The sequence below is a fragment of the Phalacrocorax carbo genome, chromosome 8 (assembly GCF_963921805.1).
Source record: "Phalacrocorax carbo chromosome 8, bPhaCar2.1, whole genome shotgun sequence".
Taxonomy (NCBI): domain Eukaryota; kingdom Metazoa; phylum Chordata; class Aves; order Suliformes; family Phalacrocoracidae; genus Phalacrocorax; species Phalacrocorax carbo.
This window is the reverse complement of record NC_087520.1, coordinates 44,736,034-44,757,501: the sequence shown is the minus strand read 5'-3', so window position 1 is coordinate 44,757,501 and position 21,468 is coordinate 44,736,034. Positions and strand designations below refer to the sequence as shown.

Genomic DNA, 21,468 nt, shown 5'->3' with positions numbered 1-21,468 from the left:
CAAAGCCTCTTGGACCACCGCTACATCTCCCCACGTGCTTTAGACTCCCAGCTTCGGGACGCTGGAGCTGGGGACCGGGCCGACACTGGGTGGTTACTTGGTGGCGTTTCGCCTCCCTGGCTGCTGGGAGCTGCAGCCCTGTTTCTCAGAGCGCGTTATCAGACATTTACTTGTTTGCAAACCTCCTCGTATCATCCCTCTAACGCTTTCTGGAATTCTCAAAATACCTTCAGCAAAATAATAGCATGTTTAGAGTCAAACATTCGAGCAGGGGAGGGCCCTTGCCTGTGCTGCCTCGCTGGAAGACTTGGCAGCGTATTCGGCAGCGTAGTCTGCCCATGTGAAAGTGCTCCAGGTCACGGCGTTCCTCTTTGCGGGGAGCAGGTACTTGCAGGCTTGCTGTGATAAATAACCCCCTCGATTCCTCTGCCTCTCCTGGCGAGTACCAGCCCCAGCTGGGGCTGAGCCCGGCAGCGCCCGGGGGCTCGCGGCTGCGCGAGTCAAAACTCCTCGTCGTTGAAAAGATTTTTGCTTTGAGCTTAAGTCACAGGCGGGTTTTGCTCTCTCGAAAAGCAAGCGCGATCAGTTTGAGAGCGGTGTCTGTTTACGCGGGAGGTTTTGAACAGCTCGTCTGTCCGTAGCCTTTTCATTACGCCGGGGATGCAGCGAGGGGTTTTACTGCTTGGTTTTGTCGAGCAGCGTCGAACCGGCCTCGATTCAAACCGGCGTTCGAGCGTGCGACGCGAGGGCAAGCAGCCGCTCGCCTGCGTTTGATAGCTTTTATAGCTGTGGCTAAGAATGCCGTTACCGGCCCTCCGCACGCAGCGGGAGCCCCGCAGTGGGCCTGGTTACAAACAGGCGCTATCAGTGCTTAGAAATAGACGTGAACGAAGTCGGATTTTCTTCTCGCACACACCGTGTCTTCCTTGCGCTGCTTTGTGGGGTTAGGACAGTTGCCTGGTAGGAGGGATACAGCTTGGCTGCTGGCAAGGAATTGCCGTGCTGCTCTGCAGATAGATATTCCGTCTCTCTTGCTTGGCTGGCTCCGTGAAAGGAAAGTTAATTTTTGTTTCCTGAACTGGCACCTTGAAACTTTCTTCACCGAACGCATCCCTGCAGTGGGACTCTGGCGTGGCTGCAGCTCCCCGGACCCGCTGGAGAGCTTGCTGCAGGATTTGTGCCGTCACCGGACAGCATCAACAAGCGAGCACACCAGGAGCGCAGAGGAAGGGCTGCTAACTCTCCTTGCGTGGCGAACGGATCAATACTTGCATAAAGAAAACTGAAAAAATACTTAAGAAAAGCCGTAGAGTCAGGCTTCTCGCAGAGGTTAGGTGTGCGAGCTGGGCTGAGCTGGGCAGCGGGGAGGGAGGCGGCAAGTTGCACAATGCTTGGCAGGGTCCAGTTCTCACCAGCTTGCAGCAGGCTGCTGCGTGGGTCGCTGGGAGCGAGGCTGGAGGTGCAGGGAGAGGCCGGGGTTTTGTCTCGTTCTTGTGCACATGGCGTGCCAGCAGCTAATACCGGCTTTAGAGGCCGTAGTGCTCGGTTCTCTCAGCAGGAGCCGCCTTTGTGGCTGGATGATTTAGGAGACCCGAGTGTCAGGCTGGGATTTAGGGGACGACAAGCCAGGCACAGGGGTTTCTTCCGCCCCTCCTGTTTGTTTGGGATTATTTAGAGGGATGCAGGACTAGATGTGGCTAAGCAGCCGTCGGCCTGGCTGCAGGTGGGTGCTCTGCGCTAGGCTGGAAGCAGCCGCTTTGGGAGGAGCGGGCCAGCTCGGTGCTCCCCGGGGCAGCGCACCCGTTTGGCCACAGAGACCTTGGTTTGATGATGATGAGGGGGTGAGATAGCAACGTCTCTGAGCCGTCAGCCTGCATCTTGTTAGCACTCTTTGTTGATGCTTTTAGATGCCTCCAGTTCTGTCCATGCTGTGGTGGCGTAAGGCTGCGTACGCTCCTCGAAGCACCATGGCATGAAAGGGAGGCTCCTAGAAGCAAGATGGAAGGTACAGTACTGGCAGCGGCCCCACGAAGGACCTGCTCCCTCCCTCTTGCGCTGCTCTTTGATGGTGGGGGGAGAACTGGTAGAAGCCTGTGCCGGGAGAGGCTGTCGGAGGAGCCGGTGGGCAGCAGGAGCGGTGCAAGCCCTGGCTGCAAGCACAGCTTCCCCAGGCCCCGGTGCTCCCACCGCAGGGAAGCATCCTTCACCGTAGGCTTTTCGATTTGTGAGATACGGAAGCAGAGGTGGAGAGCTGTTATCACTTTGCTCAGAAACGAAGGTGGTTTTCAGTTACAGCGACATTCATGGCTTGTGTTTCTGTGTCTCCTTGCACCACAGAAAAGCAGGGTCCAGAGCGGAAGAGGATTAAAAAGGAGCCCGCCACCAGAAAGCCTGGCTTGCTCTTCGGAATGGGCCTTTCGGGGATCCGCGCAGGCTACCCGCTCTCCGAGCGCCAGCAAGTCGCTCTCCTTATGCAGATGACAGCAGAAGAGTCTGCAAACAGCCCAGGTGAGATCCAGGGGGGTGCTTTTGCTCAGAGGTGTGGGCAGACGGGTGCGAGTTTGCAGCGAGAGGCTCTCAAACACCTGGGCTTCTCAGTGCCTGGCCCCGGGGTCCCCAGGCGGTTCGGGCAGCCCCTCGCCGGCAGCGGAGATGAGCCGCCACCCCCGGCGTGGTGCAGGGGCGCGGGTGCGCTGCTCCGTGGGGTCTGCCCGCTCTCAGCGGTGTGGGTGGGATGCTGGAGCGGGGCAGCGGGACACCCGCTCCCACGGGGCTCTGCAGGTGATGCCAGGCGCAGGCTGCCACCGGGTTCGCCCGTGGCTGTGGCTGCCCTTCCTTCTTTCAGTATAAGGCAGTCGCAGGAGGCGCCCCGTGCGCCAAACTGGGCCACCACTGAGCCTGCCTTGGCTGCTTACCTAGAGCTTTGTGTCCACGGGAGCCTCCTCCACGTCAGAGCTTTGCATTTTCCACTGGCCTCTCAGGCTGACTCAGTAAAGGAGCATTGTGAATAAAGTGAAAATATCATCCTCTGAGGGTTTTTTAACGTTTCTTCTTGTGGAGAGGGATAAGACATGTAATCAGTGCAGCTGGAACTTGAGATGCGGAGCAGCTGGAATGTGTTTACCACGGATTTTGTATTTTAGTAATTTTTATCTGTTGCATACATGACCCCCCAGGGTTTTTAGAGGCAGTGTGCTATCTGTATGTGCGCATCTGCATCCTACGCACAAGCATTGCAGCTTTTAGCCACATACTGTGTTGTTTCTTAACACTAATCTAGCTGCTTATGTTGCTGTTACTTGGGGGGGGGGGTGTGGATGTGGGAAGGGAAAAAGCCGTGTAGTCTTCAGAGCATTCAGACATTCTCCCAGGAAATGTGCGGCCTCCTCCCAAGGCTGTCAGACCCCACATGTACTTGGTAAAAGGCCACTTCCCTTAGGAAATGAGGTTTTAGGGTAAGGAGCTGCATTGTCTGCTCCTAAATCATGGGATTGCCTACAGTCTTTGCAAGGGCTGCAGTTCTCTCCAGCGGGCTTTGGCAGCCTGCAGTTAATATCTGCATTATACCCTGTCTTCACATCGACTTCAGAGGTTCGGTTGCCTCTCGGTGCCTTGTGGCGAGCGTTTTGGGGAGGCGAGATGAAATATGTTGCAAGAGCTCCCTCTAAGGGTTTCGGGCTTCCTTTGACTTGCGGTTCCTGACTCTTTCTCTCCTCCATGCAGTTGACACAACACCAAAGCATCCCTCTCAGTCTACAGTTTGTCAGAAGGGAACTCCTAACTCTGCCTCCAAAACCAAAGATAAAGTAAATAAGAGAAACGAGCGAGGAGAGACTCGGCTGCATCGAGCTGCCATCCGAGGAGATGCCCGGCGCATCAAGGAGCTCATTATCGAGGGTGCAGATGTCAATGTGAAAGACTTTGCAGGTAACCAGCCCGCTGGCAGTACTGGCGGGGCAGCCCACGATCCGTACCTTTTCCCACCCCCTTGCCTGTTCCACCCCCGAGAATGGCTCCCACCAGAGAAAGTGTAACATGGGTTTGCGCCTTGTGAGGAGGGGATTAACCAAAAATAATGATTTTTGCCCTTCGGGGAGGAAAAAGTCTTTGCTGTCCTTTCAAATAAAACAGCTGCTACAAATTTGTCAAAATAATAAATCCCTGAGAAACGCCAGTTCAGCTGGAGTTTGGCAGCTAAACTCTCAGGTTGTCTTGTCTGCTCTGAGCGTGCTCCCGCTCGGGGAGGGGGTGCAGGGCTGGGCTTGATCCGTAGCGATCCCTGGGGCTGCCGTGGCTCCACGCTCTGAAACTGTGAGCGGGACCTTCTGGTCCGTTTTCTTGTGCCCTTCCACGTCGGTGCTGTCTTGGAAGTCTGGAGAGGGATTTGCAAAGGGAGGTGGGCTGGTTTAGCCCTTTTTCAACTTAAAATATAAGAAGTGATGTGCAGAGGAATACTGAAAAGAGTGGGTTTGTAAAGTCGTCGCTCCAGAGTTGAACGGCTGATGCCTGCAGCTTTCTGGGTTTTGTTTTTAAGCACCGAATTTGGGGGTGCTGCTGATGGGGAGCAGTGCGGCTGTGAAGGGCGAGGTCAGGCTCCCGGCAGCGCCCGCCGGGCATCCAGATTATGACCATCCTGAGCCTCAGCCCGTTGCCTGGGTGTAATACCTCCTCCTCCACCTCCTCCTCCTCCTCAGGAGTGCCCTGAAGCTCCTGCTTCTGGTGGTGGGAACGGGGAAAGGAGCCGGGGTGTGGGGCTGCGGCTGCAGCCCAGCCTGGGGTGGGAACGGCCACGAGTGCTGCGGCGAGAAGGCGTCCGTCAGGTGATGAACGGTGCCGTTCGTGCACCCCCGTACCAACGACGGGGATAAATTAGCGTGGGGCAGCCTTTCTTCCAGCACGTCCGAGAGCTTGACTTTGCTCTTTGCTGTTCTCTTCGCACGATTTTGGGGCTATAAATAGAACTGCATGTTCCTCCGCCTGTATGATTAATATCAGCGCTAGACTGAGCTATCAGCAGTGATTAATTCTGGTCACAGGTGCCCCTTTTTAGTGCTCCAAGTGAAGGTAACGGGATGAGCTCCCACGACGCTATCAGCAAAATACCGAAGGAGCCACGCACGTTTGCTGGGAAACTTCGAAACAGTTTCTGCTTAAAAATAGTCTGTTTGAACATGATAAAATATTTCATTCTGTGCTCTCCAGAGGTTTGTTTGAGAACTAGAGCCACTGTTGCTGCGGAGACCCGCTGTTTGGTTTCCCCCCGAGCCGGGGGCCTGTTTTGTTGGTGGCATTGCTGCTTTGGAGAGCACCCAGGAAATATTTGAGATCTGTGTGGGGGATGTTCCAGAGCAGTGTCTGCAGTTCAGAGCTCGGGCCTAATCTGGGCAGCAGAGTTTCCCTTACAGAGGAGATGGAAGGGGAAAGGTTTTGAGACCTGCCTTCCACACAGCACCAGCAATAATTTCCTACACAAAACTTTGCCTTTCCGCGTCCCGGGGCTGTGTCCGTTCTGGCAGACGATCTGTCCGTAGCACATTGCGTGACCAGAGGGAAAAGGGGGATTCATTCGACTACCGCCTGGTTGGAGTAGCAAGGCAGAGCTGCCGGTTTCTTCCTGCTGTGCCACGGGGGGCTGGGCGAACGAGACCATCTTGTTGGCCACCAGACCCACGATCCCCTCGGCACACCGGCCTCCGCAACGTCTGTGGGTGGACGTGCCTTTCCACTGTCTCTGACTTTCCCCGTGAAGGCAGTGTCCGTGTTCTGAGTGTCCCTTTGCTTGCAGGCTGGACGGCATTGCACGAGGCATGCAACCGGGGTTACTACGACGTTGCAAAGCAGTTGCTTGCGGCGGGCGCCGAAGTCAACACGAAGGGGTTGGATGACGACACCCCGCTGCACGATGCAGCGAATAACGGGCACTTCAAGGTAGTTTTTTGCCGGATTTCATAGCTGTGTTTTTAATGCCTTTTTTTCCCTTTGTGCTTCAGGCAGCCAACTGTGCAAATACAGAGATTTGCGTTATTTGATAGTCCTTAGCTGCCGATAGCCATGTAGCCGTGTGTTTTACCTGGTGTTCCCCTGTGCAGAGGGAGGGGACACCCTGGGAGGGTTCCTGGGAGGGAACATAGCTTTGTGTCTTGTTCTTCTCCCTTCTTTCCTGCCTCAGTTGGTTCGTGGTGTTGTTTTTTGTCTCCTTTTGTACTGATGACTGTTAGTACCATAAGGCGTGTCCTCGGGACATCCCCCTTTTAGCGACATGCGAAAGTAGTACAAAAAGCCTGGAATCGAAACATGACGAGCACCTTCAAGTCTCGATTTCTGTTTTCAGGTGGTGAAATTGTTGTTACATTATGGCGGGAATCCTCATCAAAGCAACAGGAAGGGCGAGACACCTTTAAAAGTAGCTAATTCTCCCAGCATGGTGAATCTGCTCCTGGGAAAGAGCACGTACCCCTCTAGCGAAGAGAGCTCAACAGGTGAGAATGACCTTTATGTGAACATGGGAGTGATGTTTTGTGGCCTGCAGCTGTCTGTTAATACAGAGACGTTAAGAGGACAGTGAAGTTAGACTCTTGTCAGAATATCCGCACGCTGCTGCCACGGTCAGGAGTCCATCTGTAGCTGTAACCCAAATTCAGACAACATAACTGCCAGCCTTTAGCTCCGGGAGCTCTAGCTGATTGCCCTGGAAGCCTACGTTGAGATCACTGGCCTGGTGCAATCGAGATGTAGGATTGGAAGCCAATTGCAGGTAAATGGATGTCTTACCTTTGAAATGTGGGTAATATTCCAGCTCGTGCGTAGAGAGGAGGAGGTTTGCGTGCAGGGCGTGTGTTCCCTCCCCTCCCCGGTCAGGGGGGGCGCGGCGCTGGGCTGTACCAGTGCCAACGTCTCAGGTTGTGCTCCCGGGCGGTCCCTCAGCAGAGCGCCCTGCTAGAGCCTGTCCCGCGAGTGCCACCATCGTGGCTGCGCCGGGCGGGACACGCTGCAGGCTTTAGTGAGCTCTGATTGGAGTTCCAGTCTTAGCGGGAGCCTTGGCCTGTGCTGTTCGCAGTCATAACCCTTAAAGTTAAAAAGTTCTTCTCTTGGTAGACCCTGGATGTTGCTTTGAGGAGCACCCGTGCAGGTTTGAGACTGGATAGCCATCCTGTTCTAAAAAGATCTCCCAACCTGGCGTTTCGAGCTTTCAGCTGCAAACTTAGCACAGGCTGGGTGAGGCAAAGGGGCAGCAGGGCCGTTTGCAGGGGTCACGCCTGCAGCAGACTGATGATGCTCCCTCCCCGGAGCGTCTCGCAGCCCTTAACACCTTCTTGTTCTCTCTCTGCAGAGACCTCAGAAGAGGAGGATGCCCCTTCCTTCGCTCCCTCCAGCTCTGTTGATGGCAATAACACAGACTCAGAGTTTGAGAAGGGTTTGAAGCACAAGCCCAAGGCCCAGGAGCCCCCCAAAACCATCACCCCGGTGAAGGACGAGTATGAATTTGATGAGGACGATGAGCAGGACCGGGTCCCGCCAGTCGATGACAAACATTTGCTGAAAAAGGATTACAGAAAAGAGACTAAAGCAAACAGTTTCATTTCCATACCCAAAATGGAAGTGAAAACTTATACTAAAAATAACACAATTACACCAAAGAAAGCTGCCCACCGCATCCTGTCGGACAGCTCGGACGAGGAGGAGACCAGCGTTGCTGTGGGGACGGGGGAGAAGCTGCGACTTTCGACCCACTCGATATTGCCCAGCAGCAAGATTCGGGAGCCCGCCAGCACAAAGGCCCAGAAGGAGAAAAGCAAAGTAAAAAAGAAGCGGAAGAAGGAGACGAAAAGCAAAGAGGTTCGGTTTGGCAAAAAAAATGACAAATTTTGTTCCTCTGAATCAGAGAGTGAAAACGTGGAGAGTGAGGAGGATGATAGAGACTCTCTTCAGAGCTCTAGCTGTGTAAAGGACTCCAGGCTAGTGCTAAAGGAATCCTCCTTGTTTAACTCTCTGTCTGCCTCATCGACCTCTTCTCATGGGAGTTTAGCATCCCAGAAACATAATCCTAATCTTACAGAACAGCACTCCAAGCACTGGAGGACGGACAATTGGAAACCCATATCTTCTCCAGCTTGGTCAGATGTCAGTTCCTTATCGGACTCCACCCGGACGAGACTGACGAGCGAGTCAGACTACTCGTCCGAGGACTCGAGCTTAGAGTCGCTAAAGCCAGTCAGGAAGAAACCAGAGCACAAAAAGAAAAACACCCCACACAACACTGTTTCTGAGAAAAAGAATTCATTCCATAGCAATGTGGATGGAGCAATTCCAAAGCTGGACAAGGAGGGGAAGGTTGTTAAAAAGCATAAAACAAAACACAAACATAAAAACAAGGAGAAGGGCCAGTGTCCCATCAGCCAAGACATTAAAATCATCAAAACCTTTTCTTTTGAGTTTGAGGACTCTAAACAAAAGCCTGAGAAAGGCTTGATAGTAGAGACAGAAAATCCAGTCGAAAACAAACTGAAAGTGTTAAAGCATGAGCGAGAACACGGTAAAAAGGAGGAAAAGCTCCCCAAAGGTAAAGGGGAGGAGAAGGAATGGTTGTTTAAAGATGAGACTGGAAAATCCTCGAAAGAGGAGAAATCATTAAGAAAAGTCAAAGATGGTAGTAAAGACATGAGCAAATCCTTCAGAGAAGGATTAAGTAAATCAGAGAAAGAGAAACCTGTAAAGGAGAAGTCTCCCAAAGAGGAGAAGCCGAGAATACACAAGGAGGAGAGAAAGAAGAAGTCCAAGGACAAGCAGTCAAAATCTGAAAAGAAGAATGAGCTGAAGGAGGAGAAGGTTTCTAAACTAGAGAAAGAAAAATCCTTCAAGGAAGAGAAAGAAAAATGCAAAAAAGAAAAACTTTACAGGGATGAGTCTGGGTTTGATGAGTTCAATAACAAAAACCAGTTTCCCGAAAGCGAGGACACAAAGTTCAGCCTTTCGGATGATCAGCAAGAGAGGTGGTTTTCAGACCTGTCTTCTGATTCGTCCTTCGATTTCAAAGGTGAAGATAGCTGGGATTCTCCAGTAACAGACTTCAGGGAGATTAAAAATGACACCGTGGCAAAACTAATCATAGAACCCATGAAAGAGGAAATTAAAGACAAGAAAAAGGAAAACAAAACGAAAGAGAAGAAGGAATACAACGAGAAACGTAATGAAAAGGACACTTTCGTAAAGAAGAAGGAGAGGGACTATGTCGACAAAAGCTCCGAGAAGAAGAAGGACCAAACGGACAGACACAAAATCACTCCCAGTTATTTGCCTGAAAAGGACAAGAAAAGGAAGGATTCTGCAGAGAGTGTCAAGGAGAGGAAAGAAAAAGATACAGGTGAAACCAACAAAGACAGAAAAGATTCCTCCGATGGCTCTAAAGATCGAAAAGACACCAAAACAAAGCAGGAGGAGCCCTATCGAGATGACTTTAAAGAGTATGGCTGCGAAACGTTCTTCAAGGATAAGTCCGACCCTGAGTTCGGCGGTAAAACCCTGGAGAGTTGGGAGAGGCACCATTCTGGGAAGGAAAAGGAGAAGAAGGAGGCTCCCGATAAAGAAAAAAAAGAAAAGGTGAAGCCAGAAAAATACAAGGAAAAATCCAAAGAAGGTGACAAGGAGAAAAATGAAAAAGCTGCTCCTGAGAAAATGCTGAAGGACAAAGAACTAGACAAGAGTTTCAAAGAGAAAAAAGAAACTAAAGAGAAATACAAAGACCTGCACAGCAAAGACAAAGAAAGGAAGAGCTCTTTCGACCAGGTTAAAGAGAAGAAAGAGAAAAACTTCTCCGCAGATCGAGAAGACTTCTCCGAGAAAAAGGATGAGAAGAAAGGCAAGGAGAAAAGCTGGTACAGCATTGCGGACATCTTCACAGATGAAAGCGAAGACGAGAGGGATGATTACAGCTTGACGGGGTTCAAAGTCAGCGACTCTGCCGGCAGCGAAATGCACCGGCTGGACAGTCTGCAGGAGAAGGACGACGGCGCAGCTGCTGAGAAGGAGCTGTACCCCGACAAGCACCGCAAGTACTCCTCCGACCGGCAACATTCAGGAGAGAAGCAGAAAGATAAGGACTCCAAGGAGAAGAAAAAGGACAAAGGAACATCGGAAGGGGGAAAAGAGAAGAAGGAGAAGAGTTCCTTTGAAAAACACAAAGAGAAGAAAGAGAAAGACTCTACCGAGAAGTACAAGGACAGGAAAGACAGGACGTCCATAGATTCCACTCAAGAGAAGAAAAACAAGCAAAAGCTCCCAGAGAAGGTGGAAAAGAAACACGCCAATGACGACAAGGTGAAAAGCAAGCATAAGGAGAAGCCGGATAAAGAGCATTCCAAAGAGAAAAAGTCTTCGAAAGGAGGAGAGTCGGAGAAGAGCCTGCTGGAGAAATTGGAGGAGGAGGCTCTGAATGACTACAGAGATGACTCCAACGACAAAATCAGCGAGATCTCTTCTGACAGCTTCACAGACAGAGGACAAGATCCAGGACTGACCAGCCTCTTTGAGTCTTCTAACCTCTCTCTTACTGATGCCGCTGAAGAAAAGTTTAAGGACTCTCTCCCTTTACCCTGCTTACAGGACAAACTCAAGGAGAAGGAGAGGCACAGACATTCCTCATCTTCGTCAAAGAAAAGTCACGAGAAGGAAAAAGCGAAGAAGGAGAAGTCAGAGAAAAAGGAAAAAACAGAAGAATTCAAAGACTCCAGCAGCAGAAAGGATTCCGCTCATTATGAAAAAGATTTCTCTGTGGATGGGGAGGCTTTTAGCACTTCCTACAACATGAAGGCAGAGCCTGATGAGGAGCCAGAGAAAAGCATTGATTACTTATTTTCTGAAAAGAAAGAGAAAAATGATTCTGAAAGAGAGCTGTCAAAGAAGGCGGAAAAAGAAAAGACCTACGGTTCCAGCGCCATCAGCACAGTTAAAGAGAAAAAGAAGCGAGATAAACACAAGGAGAAATGGAAGGAGGAAAAGGAAAAGCACAGAGACAAACATGCAGATGGTTTCTTTAAACATCACAAAGACGAGCCAAAGTCAACACTCAAAGACAAGGACAGTCCTCAAGTTACCACCTTTAAAGATAAATCAAAGGAGGACAACCTCAAATTCGGTGAAACCAAACTGAAGGAGAAGCTCAAGGAGAACCAGGAGAAAGACAAATCAGAGTCAATAAAAATAAGCAATGGGAATGAAAAAATAACCCTTTCCAAAGACAGCGGCAAGAAAGATGCCAGGCCAAGGGAGAAGCTTCTGGGAGACGGTGATTTGATGATGACCAGCTTTGAGAGGATGCTGAGCCAGAAAGACCTGGAAATCGAGGAGCGCCACAAAAGGCACAAAGAGAGAATGAAGCAAATGGAGAAAATGAGGCACAGGTCCGGAGACCCCAAATTGAAGGACAAACTTAAAAGCTCGGAAGATGTGCGCAAGAGGAGTCTGGATCTGGCAACAAAGAAGCCATTAACGCTGGATACTCAGCTCAAGGATAAGAAACTTAAAGAACTGGGTCCACTGACTCCTATACTGTCACCGGAAAACAAGGCACAGCCCGCTGTTGGGACAGACTCGAAGGACTGGATAACGGGTCCTCAGCTGAAGGAGATCCTCCCGGCGTCTCCCAGGCCGGATCAGAACCGGCCGACGGGAGTCCCGACCCCGGCATCCGTTGTCTCTTGTCCAAGCTACGAGGAGGTGATGCAGACGCCCAGGACTCCTTCATGCAGCAACGAAGACTACACGGACCTGATGTTTGAATGCGCGGACTCGCAGCACTCGCTGCCCATATCCACCATGTCCATGAACGCCTGTTCTCCATCCTTCTTCGACAGATACACGAATGTTCCCAGTGGGCTCCCCGAGAACCCGAGTCAGACCCCGACTCGTACCATACCCTCCACAAACCTTTATCGTTCCATCTCGGTTGATATCAGAAGGGCGCCTGAAGAAGAATTCAGTGTCGGAGATAAATTTTTCAGACAGCAAAGCGTCCCGGCAACATCAAATTACGACTCTCCAGTGCAGCATTTAATGGAGGAGAAGGTTCCCCTTCCTTCTGTTCCCGCTGAGAAGTTCCAGTGTTTATCTCCCGGGTATTACTCACCAGATTATGGGGTTTCATCACCAAAAGTGGAAGCTTTGCACTGTGCGCCAGGAGCTGTCAGCGGAGTCGCCCAGTCTCCTGAAAGCGTCTTTTCTGGTTTACAAGCAAAATCCTCCCCTTCGCACAGAGATGAACTGCTGGCTCCTTCGGTAGAAAGCGCTCTTCCCCCCGACCTCGGCATGCCCTTGGACACCACGGAAGAGCAGCAAGCGACTGCCTCCATTATGCCACCAGAATCTACCTACTTACCACCAATTGAAGAAAACCATTTTAGTTCAGGTATGCCAGAACAAAACAATATAGACTGGGAAAACCCTCCCTCCAGAAACCCCGACACGGCCATTCCTCCCAGCCTGATGGGTAACCCGGCAGAGCACTCTGTCAGCTGGTCCATGGGCTCAGAGCTCCTGATGAAATCTCCCCAGCGGTTTTCTGAGTCCCCTAAACCTCCGCTCTGTTCCCTAGAGCCGATTCACCCTACACCAGTAGCCTTCATTCCCACAGATACTTCCTACCCCGTTTCTCCTATATCCTACCCTCTGTCAGTGTCTGAACCGGGGCTCGATGAAGTCAAGGAGGACGCTGAGGAAGCCGTTCCAGGAGAAATTGCGAACGCCGAAGAGCAAGCTCCGTACATGTCCCCTACTAGGTTAGACACATTCTTCAATAACTGCAAGCCCCTTCCAGAAGAAGCACCTGAGATACCTCCAGAGCCCCCTTGTATGCCAGCAGAACCTCAGGCAGAAGTTGTTAGCACGCCAGAAAACAACTATTTGGAAAACAATAATGCTGCGCCTGCAAATACGGAGGAGGCGGTAACGTGGCCTGACCCCTTCACCAATACAGAAGATGACTTGGACCTTGGCCCCTTCTCGCTACCAGAGCTGCCGCTCCAACCTAAGGATGTTCCAGAGACGGAGATGACGGAGGCAGAAGCGGTAGAAGAAAGCCCAGCAGCAGCTTCAGAAACAAGCGCTGGGATCGTTAAAGCGAGCGCCTCCGTAATAGCGTCCGGTGAGCCGGAGGAGCCGCCAGCCGGCCAGGCAACTGCTGTCCTGCCCGCGGAGACGGAGCCACAGGCAGAGGAGCAGAAACCAGAGGCGGCTGCACAAGAAGCCACCTCAGAAGCACCAAACGTAGCTGAGGAAAAAGGAGCGGAGGATTCGGAAGCGCAGGTTTTCCAGCAGACCCCGTCCGAGTCTGCTCAGGCGGAGAGCAAAGAGGCGGAGGCCGCGCACGAAGACCTGTCGTCTTCTGGTGGGGTGGCAGAGAGCAGCTCCCAGACCTGTCCCCCACCCGCGGCCACCGCCGAGGGCAGCGCTTCCCCGGAGGCTGCTGCGGCACGCGGTGGGAGCCAAGCCCCTTCCTCCCAGGCGGAGGCACCTCCGGGCAACGCTCAAGCAGAAATCGTTGAACCAGTACAAAAACCAGTAGCAGAAGCTCCCAAACCACCCAAAATAGAAGAGATTCCTCAGCGGATTACCAGGAACCGGGCTCAGATGCTCGCCAACCAAAACAAGCAGAACGCCGCCGCTTCTGAGAAGGAATTTCCTCCTGTTTCTGCGCCCGCCACACGTGCCAAAGGCCGCATTACAGAGGAGGACGATTCCCAGGCTCAGCACCCGCGCAAGCGCCGGTTCCAGCGCTCCAACCAGCAGCTGCAGCAGCAGATCAACACGTCCACCCAGCAGACAAGGGAGATGATACAGCAAACACTGGCAGCTATCGTGGATGCTATAAAACTGGACGACATTGAACCTTATCACAGTGACAGGTCCAACCCCTACTTTGAGTACCTCCAGATCAGGAAAAAGATTGAAGAGAAGCGGAAAATCCTCTGCTATATTACTCCCCAAGCTCCACAGTGCTACGCTGAATATGTCACCTACACAGGCTCCTACCTGTTGGATGGCAAGCCTCTAAGCAAGCTCCATATTCCAGTGGTGAGTCACCTTCTGTCTTTAAACCGCAGCATCAGGGACTGTCTCCTCCCTTGCTGCGACGAGCACAGCCAGCTTGTCCCCCGTGCACCGCGAGTGCCCTTGCAGTGCCGCTGGTGCCCCAGCCGTGCCTTTAGCCTGCTTCTAGAACGTGCTCACGGTGACAAATCTAAGCCTCAGTAAGCGAGGACGGCTGCGTGGTAAACGCATCCTCTGAGATGCTCTTACTTTTCCAGAGGAGACCTTGGGCTGTGCTTAGGAACCTGAGGTTTGTTTGGGCTTTAGAGCAAGTTTGTATGAATCCACTGGATTTGAGGCTGGAAGGCAAAACTGCTTTTACAAGCAGGATGGTAATTGGATAATGAACCTAGAAGACTGTAGGAAAAAGACGGCTCTTAACTCCAGCCTTTGTTTTCCCAAGCTCTGATATTTGAGTAGCCGATAGCACTCGCTCCTTGGCAGTGGGGTCTGCGTTTCACTGCTGTGCTGCACGAACGGGCTCGCTAATACAAATGCATCAATCAAGTTAATGCTGCAGGCAGTAAATCCGGGGCCCAGCCGGGAGGAGGAGGGTCGATACGACCGGCCACGTCAGGCTCCGTTCCCTACTGCAGGCAGGGTGCAATACCCCGGTCCGCGGGCGCTTCTGTTGCAGTGTAGCCCGTGTGCTGAGTTACTGTTTGCATGAGTTAACAGGCTTTTTGTCAGCCCCAGCACCCCAGTGGTTGTAGTAGCCTGTGTTCACATCTGCTTGTCCCTTCCTAGACTAACTCAGAGCCTCTGTTCTGCAACTTAGGCTGTGCTCGAGGAGCGCCTCGCTTCCCGGGAAGGCGCGGGACAGATCAGGGCACGGGCACCCTTCCTGGGGCTCAGGCTGGGCTGCTCACGGCAGTGTTTCTCCAGCAGCATCATCCCCTTCCTCAGATGTGCTCAGGCCCCTTGACAAACCACCCTTGCAGCATGTGGGGTGATTTAGGCTGAGGTCCTGTAGGCTGAGCTTGCCTCTCAGCGCTGGACGCCTCTTCCCCTGTTGTCTCAGCCCTCGCTGTGGTCTGAGCACTGGCAGGACGTTGTCCTTTGCCGCCTGCCTGCTGAGGAAATAGGCAGACTTTCTGCTCCGTAGAGCTCCATGCGGGCTGGCACCGACCCCCTCTCCGAGCCCTTGGCCAAGGTGCGCCGTGCCGCAGGGGGAGCAGGCAGCCCCCATGGGCTGGGCACCCGGCAGCGCTGCTGGCTCTAACCCACCGGTGTCCTGTGCCCGCAGATCGCCCCGCCGCCGTCGCTCGCGGAGCCTCTGAAGGAGCTCTTCAAGCAGCAGGAAGCCGTCCGGGGGAAGCTGCGGCTCCAGCACAGCATAGAGCGGGTAAGGGAGCGCGCCGGGGAGGCTCCTGCTGGGAGAGAGGACCCGAATTTCCTCCGCTGGGGAAACTGAGGCTGCCACGCTCACTGCTTCGTTTGCTCTTCCTCAGGAGAAGCTCATCGTCTCCTGCGAGCAGGAGATTCTGAGAGTTCATTGTCGGGCGGCAAGGACTATTGCCAACCAGGCTGTGCCCTTCAGTGCCTGCACCATGCTGCTGGACTCCGAGGTCTATAACATGCCTCTAGAAAATCAGGTCAGTGCCTGTCTTGGTGGTGGTGAAGTGTCTCGGAGGTGCTGTGCAAGACCCTGAGGGAGACGGTGCTTTTCTGGACGGAGGGAGGGAGGGAGGGATGTAGGCAGGAGTTACTAATGCTCTCCCTGCTCAGGCGCCTGTCACCCACCGCGCGCACGGATGCGGGATCCTGCAGGAGCCCTCCCCAGCACGCGCCCAGGTTGCCTAATCTGACTCAGTTTCTGGTGTCGTGTGTTCTGGGATACCCCACGTGCGTGCCGGGGAAGGAAATACATCCAGGAGCATGGGGATACAGGGAACGTCGTGTCTCTTTAGGAGCAGAGATGACTCACGTTTATCAGTGAGTCTCAGGACCCTCTGCCTTTCTTCTTGATCAGGATCATCTGCGCACTTGAAAGGTTTATTTTACTACACTCTGGGATATCTTTTCCTGTTGAAGGAAGGGGAGAGAGCCATTAAATTGATTTGTCTCTGAATAGTGGCTTCGAAAGAGCCAGCCTCTGTCTCGCAACCCACAAAAAGTGCTCATTTCTTTGATTTCACGTCGTTCCTGCTGGAGAAGGGGGAATCGTGCCCGGTTTCTGCAGCCGTGCGGCTGCGGTGGTCCCGAGCCATCCCACCAGCACCCTCTGCAGCCCGCGCACCGCAGCTGCCGCCAGCCCAGCGGCGCGGGGAAGCACGCTGCTGCATTGCAGGAGGGATCCTGTGCAGGGACGGGATCCTGCAATTTATTAGTGACCTGGCGTATTGATCCAGGAGCCTTGATATATCCCTCGGCATTTCCCAGCCAAGCCTTTGTGCTTCTACAGCGAAAACGTTACCATCTCGGGCACGAATTGAAGGAGACAGAGAGGTGCGGGTGCTGTGACGGGCTGGCACCGACGGATTGTCTGCAAAGCAAGCAAAAACAGGGCGTGCAGGCGTGTGTGCGTCCCTGTCTGAGGCTGGAGCCCCTGGCCAAGGGCTGCGAGAGCAGCTGGGAGCAGCGTGCTCTGCCCTCCCTCCCTGCAGGCGCCTTCCTTGTTTCTGATGCGTGCGCCCTAAGAGGGATTTGAACGTGGCCTGTTAGACCTGTGAGTGCTTAAAGTAAAAAGGAAAATCTACCACGTAATCCCCTTTTGCTGTCTTTTGCTCAGGGAGACGAAAACAAATCGGTCAGAGACCGTTTCAACGCACGACAGTTCATTTCCTGGTTGCAAGACGTGGATGACAAGTACGATCGGATGAAGGTGAGAGGTGCGGGAGCCCCGGTGCTCCAGGCTGCCGCCGCGGCGGCGCGTGGGCGGCAGCAGCTCCTGCTGCTCTGCCTCCTCCAGGGAGGCTTTCCCTGAGAGGGGCCCCAGCTGTTGCTGCAGCCTGGAAGCTGCCTTTGTGGTTTCCAAAACTCTGCCGGGAGCAGGTGTCCCGAAGCGGCCCGGGCAGCGTTGCGCGATGGGGGACGCTTCGGTGCACGGCACGGCTGAGAGGTGGGAGCCTCTGCGGGCACTACGGGAGCGCGGTTGCCTCTGCTGGTTCCAAAAAGGGGGAAGGGAGACACGTTCTGTGTAGGGTCGTCTGGCTGGCTCTTGCTCTGCTTCGTGCCATATGGTCTGGAGCTTTCTCGGTCAGTTAAACCCTGGGGGCCTGCTCTTCGCCGGCAACACATGCTGCAGCAAGCTCAAAACCTATGGCAGGCTTCAAGGTGGCAGGAGCCCATGCAGTGATTTGCAGATGCTCTGCAGAGCTCTGGGTGGCAAACTCTGGCACGGTAGGGAGCGGGGACGATTGTGCCGTCAGCTGGTGACACACGGAGGGAGTTGGCAGCTCCCACGAAGGGAGCAGGACCCTGCTCTCGGGCAGCCGAGGGCCACCGCTGGGGCCGACGGGGGCTGTCTGCCGAGGCTGTCACTGCTCTTGAGCCTTTAAAAGCCGCCCCACAAGGCCCTTTTGGGTTCGCCCCTGCTCCTGCTGGAATTGGGCTCAGCAGATGTCCCAAGTCCCGGTTCCCTTCCTGCGAGGACGCGCGTGGCGTCCCTCCCTCCGTTTGCTGCTCCGCCCGCCGCGATGGCTGCGGGTCCCCTGCCTTTGCCGGGTGGGACGGGCAGCTGGAGCCTCTCCTGCCCTCTCCCGCTCACCCCTCGTCTCTGCTTGGTTTTCTCCCCCGATCCAGACGTGCCTGCTCATGCGACAGCAACACGAAGCTGCCGCCTTGAACGCAGTGCAAAGGATGGAGTGGCAGCTGAAGGTGCAGGAGCTGGACCCCGCGGGGCACAAATCCCTCTGCGTGAACGAGGTGCCCTCGTTCTATGTGCCAATGGTCGACGTGAACGATGACTTTGTGCTCTTGCCGGCATGACAGTTCAAAACCAGGAGACATCACTGAACACTGGCAAGGACGGGAGCCCTCCGAGGTCGGGCGGTCGAGCTCACATTCACCCTTACCGCTTGCTGATGAATCCCTGGTCAGAGGAGGAGGAAGCAGCTATCGGCAGAAAACAAAACAATAAGAAAAATAATTGCACTTTCTTCACAACGTGTCCCTCGCTTCCGGACTGACGGCAGCTCCGCCGGGCAGCGGGCCGGGGCGCACCTCCTTCCCAACCGGCTGCTGCGGCAGGGAGGCAGCCGGTCTGCGCAGGCGGCGAGCACTCACCGGCCAAGAGACTGGCAGAGGCGCGGAGGGAGGAGACCAAGGACGCCATTTGTGTGTTGCAGAAGCTGCTGAGCGGGGCCAGCAACCACGTGATTCATGTACTTGTGAACACCGTGATTTCCAGCTCTCTGTTTTCCACCCGTCGCGGATCTCTTCTCGGAGAAGCTGCAGTAGGAAACCATGGGGGGAGGGGGGGGTGTTTGAGTTTCTCGTTCCATCCTGGGTATGTCTAAAAAAAAAAAAAGAAAAAAAAAAGAAAAAAAAAAAGAAAAAAACCCACAAAACCACAAACAAAAAACAATTAGAAACAAAAAGACAGCGTCCAAGTTGGGCAGACGCGGCTCTGAAGGTGTGGACGGCTCTGGGCTGCGGAGGCGGGGTGCGCCCGCGGCGCCCCGCGGCAGCCGCTCGCCACCGTTTCGGAAGAGCAGAGGAGCCGCCTGCGCACCGTGCGCCGGGGCGGCACGGCCGGCGGCGGGCGGGGAAATGGTGACGCAGAGAAAGGACTTTGCCAACTGTGTTTTTAATGGAGTAAAATCCATGTGGTTTATATATTTTTTCCTTTAATCTTGGGCATTTCGTTTCTCTTTCTGAGAACATAACTTGAAAACACTACAGAGCCAATACTCATATAAAGAAAAATTGTATCCCATAAATGCTGTACAGTTTTTATATACATTAACAATGTACTTTTGCTGCCTTCTAGATAATTTATTTTGCAACACATTACTGCACAGTTGTAAATAACTTATGTACTGTAACATCACTTTCAGTTATGTGTAAAGAAATAAATAAATTAATTAAAATTATCTTTGTATGTACAGTTCACCGCAGGCAGCACTTTCCCTGCTAAGGACGTGGTGCCGTGTCGTTTGGAAGCCCGTCTGGCGCGCTCAGGTACGCCCAGGTAGCCCGACCCGCCTTGCAGAGATCTCCGGAGGCTGACCTGACGCTCAACACCGCGTCCTTTTTCTCCTCTTCCCCTGCCCTTTTGCATTCGGTGGACTTGGAAACCCGGCGGAGCCGACCCTGCGGCCGTGCCGAGCCTGCAGCCGGTCGCGGTGGAGTGGGCTGCGGGGAGAGGGGGAGCCCCCGTGTGCCGCTTGCCAGCGGGGGCACAGCGCGACGTGACGAGTGGCGTGCGCGCTCGGGCTGGTGAGTTTTACAGCCCCTCTGTAGCCGTAGCAGCTGCGAGTCGAGGAGCCGCTGTTTCGGGGCTGCGGAGCCTGGAGAAGGGCGGGTGGAGCCCAGCGCTGCCCCGCGGTTGTAGGTCGTCGTGCTGGGGTGTCCGTGCTCGGTGCTTTCTGGGTGAAGAGGCCGGTTGCTGGTAGGGCAGGCGGGGAGGTGCCTCCCTGGCAGCGGTGACAGTGCTGCCGGGGTGAGCTGGAGCCCTGCGGCGGGGCTTGGAGCCACGGTGCTCTGTGCTGGGGGTGCTGCCGCCCGGCACGCCTGGGGACGGGCGCCTGCCGGGCTCCCGGGGTGCTGCACCAGCCCCCACCGCGCTCCCAGCCACCTCCTTCGCTCCTCTTTCCTTCTCTTTAATACTGAACCTCAGAAATCGGTTGTGTGGCTCACAGCTGCCCCCTTGGCCAAACTGACTCTTGCTCGTGGGGCCCCGCTGGATGCGGCTGCTGAGGACGGCGGCACGCGGTGCTGCCCCGGCTGTGCCGCCTGACGCCGGCCCTGCGCCTGCCTGGGGGCAGCCCCGCCACGCACACTCCGCCTGCTCTCCGCGTCCGTGCCTGCTGCGCGCGTGCTCCCTTGTTTGCATGCACCAGCCTGGCTCACGTTGCTTTTCTGAGCTATAAAACCTAGCTGGAGCTAGCAGGGTGCTGCTGCCAGCCCGCGGGCTCGGCCGGCGGGGAAGGGGCAGCCCTGCCTCTTGCAGAGGATCGAGGCCTTGGCTCGCGTAGTGCCCAGTCGCAGGGGCTGGCCCCGGTGTTTGCACCCACGCGGAGACCGGCAAAGTCTGTAATCCCATGGAAGCGTCGTGCCTGGGGCTGCCGGGAGGAGCTGCACCGTGCTGTGCTCTCCCCCAGCATGGCCCACACCTCCGTGGGCTGGGAGAAACAGGGAGGCACAGAGAGGCTTCGCCTCCAAGCTGGGATGTGCACTTTGTGGGTTCACGGGGCTGGGGACGCACGCCACGTGGGTTCGTGGGGCTGGGGACGCACGCCACGTGGGTTCGTGGGGCTGGGGACGCACGCCACGTGGGTTCACGGGGCTGGGGACGCACGCCACGTGGGTTCGTGGGGCTGGGGGCGCACGCTACGTGGGTTCGTGGGGCTGGGGACGCACGCCACGTGGGTTCACGGGGCTGGGGACGCACGCCACGTGGGTTCGTGGGGCTGGGGACGCACGCCACGTGGGTTCGTGGGGCTGGGGACGCACGCCACGTGGGTTCACGGGGCTGGGGACGCACGCCACGTGGGTTCGTGGGGCTGGGGACGCACGCCACGTGGGTTCACGGGGCTGGGGGCGCACACTATGTGGGTTCACGGGGCTGGGGGCGCATGCCACGTGGGTTCGTGGGGCTGGGGGCGCATGCTACGTGGGTTCGTGGGGCTGGGGGCGCACGCCACGTGGGTTCACGGGGCTGGGGACGCACGCCACGTGGGTTCGTGGGGCTGGGGGCGCACGCCACGTGGGCTCACGGGGCTGGTCTCTGCAGAGGCTGCACCGTGGTGGGAAGGAACCACTGGTTTGGCAACGCCTGACTTGCTTTTGGGTTGGGTGCCAGCTCTTCCTGCCTCCATCCTGCTGCTGCATGCCGGCACCGCGGCCTCTTCTGCAGGGGACTGCGCTGCACGTGCAGCTCTTGGCGGGGCCATAACCCGGCCCGGGCTTAATGCAGCTGGCGAAGTCCATCCTCAAGCACAAGCTCGCAGGGACGGGGCTGGAGACAGATTCAAGTGCCTCTTCCACAGCCTCTGTGCCTTGCTCGCACCTGCTGCCCGTCCTTTCCCGGCAGGCAGGGACCCCGGCTGCCCGCGCCCCCGCGCTGCCCCTCTGCCCGCAGCTGCCGACGCGGGGCTGGCACGGCGGGGGCGAGGGGCTGGTCCCCGCGGACGCCCACCATCTTTGTGCTTTTTCTGTTCGGCCTTGGCGGGTGCACGTGCTGGTTGAATGTCTCGGCTGCCGCTTTTGGCAGCGGGGAGGTTA

At 55.1% G+C, this 21,468-nt stretch overlaps 1 protein-coding gene across 6 annotated transcripts in view; it reads left to right on the top strand.

Moving 5' to 3' along the window:
• Positions 1-18,591, top strand: part of ANKRD11 (ankyrin repeat domain containing 11) — a 158,530-nt gene extending 139,939 nt beyond the window's left edge. For 5 of the 6 annotated variants that reach the window (XM_064459790.1, XM_064459792.1, XM_064459787.1 and 2 more), the window contains 9 exons: positions 2,338-2,508; positions 3,724-3,927; positions 5,786-5,928; positions 6,332-6,479; positions 7,331-14,064; positions 15,326-15,424; positions 15,531-15,674; positions 16,811-16,903; positions 17,824-18,591. In XM_064459790.1, the coding sequence (XP_064315860.1) occupies positions 2,338-2,508; positions 3,724-3,927; positions 5,786-5,928; positions 6,332-6,479; positions 7,331-14,064; positions 15,326-15,424; positions 15,531-15,674; positions 16,811-16,903; positions 17,824-18,009 (7,922 nt within the window). In that variant the 3' untranslated portion in view covers positions 18,010-18,591. Of the gene's footprint in view, positions 1-2,337; positions 2,509-3,723; positions 3,928-5,785; positions 5,929-6,331; positions 6,480-6,502; positions 6,755-7,330; positions 14,065-15,325; positions 15,425-15,530; positions 15,675-16,810; positions 16,904-17,823 lie in introns of those variants that run through there. The other variant, XM_064459793.1, reaches the window with a different exon arrangement.
• Positions 18,592-21,468: the final 2,877 nt, after the last annotated feature.